The sequence below is a fragment of the Ursus maritimus genome (genome assembly GCF_017311325.1).
Source record: "Ursus maritimus isolate PB19 chromosome X unlocalized genomic scaffold, ASM1731132v1 scaffold_X1, whole genome shotgun sequence".
NCBI classification, from domain to species: Eukaryota; Metazoa; Chordata; class Mammalia; order Carnivora; family Ursidae; genus Ursus; species Ursus maritimus.
In genome coordinates, this window is record NW_024423319.1 from 93,629,891 (window position 1) to 93,638,062 (window position 8,172).

General features: G+C 34.3%; 1 protein-coding gene across 1 annotated transcript in view; it reads right to left on the reverse strand.

The window, feature by feature from the left end:
- CFAP47 (cilia and flagella associated protein 47) overlaps positions 1 to 8,172 on the reverse strand; it is a 503,621-nt gene that overhangs the window by 124,697 nt on the left and 370,752 nt on the right. Inside the window, exons 52-53 of the mRNA XM_040635242.1 lie at positions 4,364 to 4,539; positions 3,656 to 3,763 (exon numbers count right to left, since the gene is read on the reverse strand). Coding sequence (XP_040491176.1) covers positions 3,656 to 3,763; positions 4,364 to 4,539 — 284 coding nt within the window. The remainder of the gene's footprint in view (positions 1 to 3,655; positions 3,764 to 4,363; positions 4,540 to 8,172) is intronic.

The window sequence follows — 8,172 nt, forward strand, 5'->3', positions numbered from 1 at the left end:
TTTATCCCTTTCTTCCCCTACCGATCTTCCTAGTTCTTATGTTCCACAGATGAGAGAAATCATATGATAGTTGTCTTTCTCTGCTTGACTTATTTCACTTAGCATTATCTCCTCCAGTGCCAATAAATACATCTTTAAATATGAGCAAAACAAGTAAAGTTTTGAGTAGGAAAAAAGGACAACAAAATTTATAATCAAAGACAACAACCATGACCTCTTAAAATGACCATTCATATCTTAAGCATATCAGAAAAAAAATTACCAACATGAAATAAGAACAGAACATTATAATTTAAAAAAAAAAACAAAAATAGGTAAAAGAAACATCCAAACAACAACAAAAATGGTGTTGGATGTTGATAGCTGACATGAAAATTCAACAGAAAGAACGGAACATAAATTCAGGTAATCTATCTGAATGCAAAAGCACAGATGTTGGTTAAAAAAAAAAAAAAAGACCAAAAAAATATGAAAATTTAAATAGCCCCCAACTTCTAAAACTAAAACATAGATGTTGTAGGAAGAGAGAAAATAGATGGGATAATTTGAGACTTCCAGAAACTGAAAGTCATGTGTTTCATATGGAAAGAGACCCCAACTACCTAGAAAAATGTATGAAAATAAAGCCACACCAATTTATCAAACATTTTAAAGACATTGGACACAATTAACAGCCATGCAAACTTCCAAAGAGGATCAGGATCCAGAATAAGGCCGGCTAATAAAGTAGTTACTATCAAACATCTATTAATATTATGCAACTTTTAATTATATACAGTATGACTCAGATAAAAAGAAATTATGCTTTAGAACAACATGACCAAAAGTAACAAGAACTCAAAAAGAAAGAGAAAAGGTGAGCACCTTTTAGTGGAATGAAAAAAAAACCCATGACTGTAAAACTGGTTGTGCTAAATATTTTCACATAAGTGTATTATATCTGTTAATAATTTTCTATACATATATAAGTTTTCACACATTAGTATATTTTTAAAACAAGAATAAATAGAAAACTAGAAATAAGTTTGTTAGTAAGTTAAAGCAGACACTGCTGGCACCCTACCCAGTTCCCCTAGAAGATTTTTCCCAGTTCACTCACTACCCTCAGACCCCACCTTCTACATGCTTGGTGTTCATCTTCCATCTGAGGCCGTCAGATGATTGCCCTTGGGTCCTGCGGCCTCCTCCACTGTACAGACAGAAGTGCCTGGGAGTTTATACCTCTTCCCAAAGAAGCTTATAGTGACTAGTATGGGAAGTCAAAAGCCAAGCATCTTTGCATCAAGACCGGATAAACTCTGAGATGTGATTTATGCTACACAGCTCTCTGCAGGATCAGATAGTCTGGGACTGTACCTGCAATCACACCCTTGCTTAGCTTCTTCCCTTTTCTTCTCCTGCTTCCCCTAGTCTCTCACTGATCGTTTTAATGAGACCACTTCCTTAATAAATCACTTGCTACAGATTTATTTAGCGCAGATCTGGCACTGGGAGAATTCAATACTCTTCTGGAGTGCTAAGGGAGAGAAATTAACAAAGAGGTACTGATTTGCCCACTAGAACACATGCTCTTTAATAGTATGAATTGTGTATTGTCCTTTGGACAAAAAAAATCCAAGACCTAAAGTTTCATTAGTCAGTGGTGACTGAAATGCAGGAAAGACAAGTTGCAATGGCAACAAAAACAAGAATACTGGAGGATCTATTGTGCCATTAAAATCAGCCCAATACTATAAGTTATATTTAATTAAAAGCCCTTCATGTTTTTATTTTTATTGTTTCTTTTACATATAGTAGTTCCAGGGAATTTTAGGTTTGCCTTCAGGCCTAACATGCTGTATTTTGTTTGAATTAAGATTGCACCAAATCCTCTTGCAGACCCACATATCTCCTAATCACCCTTTGTTAAGTTTGTTAACACAGTCATGTATGCTACTGCAATATGAAGCAGGAAAGAGGACAAAGGATATTTCCGCTAGAGAATGTACAGACTTTGGCATGTTTTTATATTAGCAAATGCTATTTATTTGTTTCAAGATTATTATCTTTTAAAGGTTTGTAGGGCAAATCTTTGAATTTCCATTGGATTTTCTACATAGATCCACTAGTTTGAATCTGGAAAATTGTATACAAGAACATTCTCCTTAGTCTCTTTCCTACATTTAGTGACCTAGGGCAAATCACTTAGCATCTGTAAACCTCAGTTACCCCATTTGAAACTGAGGCAAATCCTGCTAATAGGCATGTTAGTCTTAAAAAACATTCATGTAGTTTATATCTGTGAACAATATAGTAACTTTTGAATCTAGAACTTCCTTTCAAGATGATATGGCTCAAAAATCCCCATCCTGAGTGAAAAAAATTGTGACCCTGAGATGATGATAATGAATGCATTTGACACATATTAGAAACCAAATGATTTCAAGAATATTTGATTTAATAAGGACCTTTATTATAAGCTATGAGGGATTACTTCACCTTTATATGGAATTATTCTATAGTAATTTATGGAAGCATGTTTTCAATTGTATCTGACATAATAATCAAAACTGCTCACTAAAAAAATAAATAAATGTCACCTTGAGCTTTATATAACTCTGATCTGAGACCCATAAACTATTTAGAATTCATTAATACTATAATTCTATTTGTTTCATATTGGATTTCCATTCCTCAATAAAATGTAATCTCTATAGAGTTATTAAAAATCAATCAATCAATAAAAATAAAAGTAGGAATTGTGGGGGCGCCTGGGTGGCTCGGCTGGTTGAGTGCCTGACTCTTGGTTTCAGCTCAGGTCACGATCTCAGGGTCTTGAGCGTGAGCCCCATGTCAGGCTCCTCACTCAGCAGAGAGTCTGCTTCTATCCCTCTCCCTTTGCCGCTCCCCTGTTCGTGCTCGCTCTCTCTCAAATAAATAAATAACTCTTAAAAAACAATAAAAGTTGGAATTGTGATTTGGTTACCCCCATGTACTAGCATCGAACCTGGTACGAGACATGTAATAAGAGTGTAACCACGTAAATGTAAATGGTCCTATATCTCAAGGGCACATGGTTTTAGCCAAGTGACCAAGTATTCTCCACTGTCCATTGCTGACCCCCTGCTTTGCCTTGACCCAACTTTAGTCAGCCTTCTATGTTTCCTATGGGCCCCTGAGCTTGGCTTGTCCCCAAGCCTGAGCAAGCACAAATAAAGTGGAACATGCCTCCTTCCTTGGCTTCTCCTGGGAATCGGCTTACCACACGGCGACTCTTTTCCTATCAGTCGCCACCAGTCGTTTTCCTTTCCTTGTCCGGCTTTCCCTCCCAAGAGTCTGCTTATCTCTTCTTGTCCCACCTTTAGCTTTTCCTGTTTGATTTTTTGAGACGCTTGCAGGTTTCTGCGATCTAATTTCTCCAACTATTTCAATAGTCCCTTTCTCTCCCTTGCAATAGTCATTTTGAATAAAAGCCTTTCCTTACTAAGTTGTTTTTTCTTTCATGTAAGTTTTCCATGGGGGTAGTTTAAATATCCAACCTTCCCTGGGAAAGAAAATCAATTACTAAAAATATATTTATGTCTTATCAAAAAAGATTAAGTAGATTACGATAATATTCTTTTAGATAAACTTTTTTGCTTCCATGAAATAATTTTATCTATTAAATAGAACTTACTTTCCAAGGTCACATTGTATTTCTGGTATTATGGTTGGTTTCGGTAATTCAGTAGTTAATCTCAGTAAATACCAGAACTCGAGAGCCACATCAGGCTGAAAAATAACGCTGGTGGAGAAAAATATACAAAATCTTGTCAGTGGTTTTAGTTTGTGTAATAAAATTGGCAGAAAAAAATCCTCAACAGGTGGTTTCAAATACAATATTTGACAACTGCTCTGTGATACATTCTACTATTGTTTTAGATGTATTATTAAGTTTTTGGTGAGAAGATCACTTCGTTATTCAGAAAAAGTGTCACCATTAATATCTGTTTAATAAATACCTGTTGAATGAATGAAAAATATTTCAACGTTAATGAATTCAAATGTCTTGCAGGAGCAATAACAAGGAAAGTCCTGTTTCCTGTGATTAAATCCAATTTAGTTCATTGAATTAAACCCATGTATATTTTCATGTGAAGGCTATCAAGTGACATGCAACTCTGGAGACCTTCCTTTATCAGCATGTACTCACTTTTGGGGGAAACAGAACCTGTGACAGTCTAAAAGTATAACTGGAAAAAAAATAAATAAAATTATAACTGGGCTGCTATCTCACCTCTGTCATCTTTTATTTGAGCAGACTTGAACAAGTCACTTAAAATCATTTTGAAGGCTTTATTTCAAAGGATCAACAATAAAATAAAACGCCACACTCAAACCATACCTTTCATCTCTACAGCCTGTAGTCGCTGGAGAATACTGTACGACATAGCTGATACATTCTAGCGGAGGCAGTGTAAGTTCCTTGAGTCCATTAAGGGCAGCATTGGAAAACTGCACATCTAAGTGAAGCATTCTCTTTTTTGGATTAGAGAGAGGTATTTCAATGTAAATGCTCTCCTAGAATTACAGAGCAAATATATAATCAGCTGTTAGTGTCAGCATAGAGTGAGTCATTGTTCTATAAAAGCAAATGCAAAGAAAAGGCCATTTGTTTTATTTTTCTCTTTGATCCACTATTAAATATATCTCACTTACTTTTAATCTCTTGTATGTTTTTCTTGACTCGTCTTGGTAAATGGTATTTTTTTCAACAACAAATACTCCAAGACATCCATCTAGCTAAATGCTAAGGAAAGTGTAAAATTACATTTAAAATACAGTTTTCTTCAATATCATTATTACCATGAGGTCCATTTGTCAATGTTTTCTCTAGCTGTGGTACTCAAACTTTAAAATGCATAAGAATCATCTGCAGAGGTTGCTAAAAAATAAATTACTGGCCCCCTGCCCCAAAGACTCTGATTCAGTAGCTCTGGGATGGGGCCTGATGGTATGTATTTCTCAAAAGTTCTGCTGATCCAGAGGACACATGTTAAGTACCTCTGTATATCAGCATCAAGTGCTAGGGAAAAGCTGAACTAAGAAGACAAATTATGCTGATAATACCACTATCTTCTTGTTTAGATTCTTTCCTTCCATTCTGGTTTCTCCTGTCCTGCCTCCCCTAGCTATATCCACTCAGCCCTGGAAGGCACTCTTCAGGTTCCAAGACATTTCTTGATCCCCGGTCTGACCCATTCTGGCTAATGAGTTATATTTCATTCCATTACAGCCATGATCTCCACTGTAGTAAAAGACATTAATTGAAAAAAAAAAGTGTTAAAGGTGATTAATAGACAGGACATATCTCAGTCTTAAACAAAGACGAGTTGTCTATAATGCCTTAACCTAATGAAATGGAAAATGTTAGCATTTCAGTCATAATTCAAAGCTTGGTAATGGACGTACTTTAGGACTTGGAGGTATTTTGAAACTTATCATATTACAGAAACGACAAAAACCACCTCGATACTAAGCTGGTAGGGACAGGTGGTAATGGGAAGAGAGTTATTCACAAAAAATATCTTCAAGATAGACATTACAGCTTCACCCAAGGAATGAACATTTATTGATTACCGATATATAAATAAACGAGTGGATAAATGTTACGTTTTAGGGGAATGGAAATAGCATTGAGTGTGGCGAACAACATCTGGTAAGGAGAGATGAAAAACAAGAATATCTACAAATTTACAATTAAATCATGATATCATTTATTACAAATCAGATTTAATTATAAATGCATTGGAAAAAGGCTATCTACAATAGTTTCAGGAGATATTAGAATCATGGATTTCTAAAATATGTGGGCATTTAAATTGCTATAGTAAAATAACTAATGTTCATAATTAGAGAAGGAAAAATAAAAATATAAATTGAAAAAAACCGAATAATGACATTATGTCACAGAGTTTATCATTTCCTAGGCAATCTGAAGTATTTCATGAGACTTCCAGAATTTAGCCTCCTTGGAAGTTTCTAAGGGTCAAACAAATCAACATTAAACCATATGCCAGGATAACAAATATAAACAACCATATATTGGCCTAGAAACTTTGTCCAGTTCTTTAGACAGAAAACTGAAATGAGGTGTCTTTGGACTATACATTTGTCCTGGTCTTTTACTCAGATAGTTCTCAGAGAAGGTTACTGTCAGTTTAAAACAATGCTGTAGCTTATTTTTCACAGAAGTAAAAATAGTAGGATCTAAACCAGCGATTTTCAAAATGTTTTCATCACAACCTAGAGTAATTCATTTTACACCACGACCTGGCCCACATACACATTCCACTGAATAAAAAGATTCACAAAACAATCCCTACTCTTCCCACATGTAACATTCTCTGATGTCTTCTATTCTCTTTTGTTCTATTCTACTTCCTAAAAAAAAAAAAATAATACTTGTTTTGAACCACTCACATTTTTTTGAGACCTATACATTGAAAAACTCTAGTCTAAAGAGGAATGAAGTACTGGAATATCGAATTGCTTTATGTCTCATCACATATAGACTTTGAACACAAAGTAAAACAAAACCACTTTCAATCTACTGTCATCGCTGCGAACTAGAAGCCATATAACAGAAGCGCGCCCTAGTGTTACAAATGTGCTACATTCTATGGTTGGCCGAAGCTTAAGAGATGAACATGAGGATGGCAGCTCTGGGGCACTTGTGTAACAGCCTCTCTTTGACACATCCATGGCAAATATCCCTACTGAATCACTTCCCTCTTTTCCAGTAGGTCTGGACACCCCCTCAAAATTGAGCAGCCTTCCAGAGAGCAATCGTTAATTGCTTCGAACTACCTGCACCAAAGCAGTACTGCAGTCTCTAGGGAAAGCCTGCAATGGAATTCTCTGGGGCCTCAAAACCAGCAATAGACTCAATAGAAATGAATGTTTCATTATAGTAAAAAGCTTTAAGTTTCCAATTAATTAAGAGTGCTGTATTTCTAGTCCGGTAAAATACATGTCAAATTTAACTACAATATTATAAAAAATAATTTCTAACTTTCATTATAATTTGAATATTTTAAGTTTAAATAGATAAAAACCGCTAAATTACACCTTTAAAATATAGTATTGTATGAATAATCTCTTTTAAATATACATCCGCCAAAATACTGTCAAAATTAATTTAGACAAGATTAATTTTCTATTTCTTAAGGCCATAAAAATTAGGTATTTCTTTAAATATTTCATGCACTCAGTAAGCTTAAGAGATTTTTGTCATTCATCATTTGATGAGATGATCCAAATTTGTAAGTTTATTCTTGAAATACCTCCTTTGTGTTAGCTATATAACCCAAAAATACATAACTATTTTCAAAACATGAAACACTGTATAAACAAGTCATCTGCGAAAATGGTTAATAGTCTTATTGTCTAAGGCATCCTGCCACCCCCATTCCATTTTATGACAAATAACTCTCAATCAATAGGAAGAATAAAGCCAGCTGAATTTCTGTGACTACACTCTCTATATAAAAGGTGTGAAATATCTGGCTAGTGTATGTCTTGTCAATGGCGTGTTCTTCCACCTTGATAAGTGGTTTTATAAGAATGAAATCACTCAGTTATAAGAATAACTCTCTCCCCATTTTAGAATTAAATGTATATCAATTAGGACTGATTTTGTTTTTGAAATTCAATGGAGATAGTGACCTTTTTTTTTGTCTTTTGTCTTTATATGGTCTCTTTTGGGTGCAGTGGTAGACAGCATTCCTTTATAAGGTGTTTAGTATTTTTCTCTGGATTGTACATAAGGAATATTTTAACTAACATAATGACTGCTTAAAGAAATTGCTTCCATTTTTCATAATCCTTTTGTAAAAGAATAAATTATGTATATTTAATCCTGTGGAATATAAGTAAAGATTTTAAACCATGAAGACATTCATAGATGTTGAAATTTAGAACACTGAAAAAATTCACTCAGCTAAGATTGGAATATATTTAAAATACGTACAAACAGATGTACTGAATTTTGCAAATTATAAACTTTCTCAGAGGAAGTTTGAACACCTATATTCATTTTAATTTTTAAAAAAATTTTTCTTTCTTTCTTTCCTTTTCTTTCTTTCTTTCTTTCTCTTTTTCTTTCTTTCTTTCTTTCTTTCTTTCTTTCTTTCTTTCTTTCTTTTCTTTCTT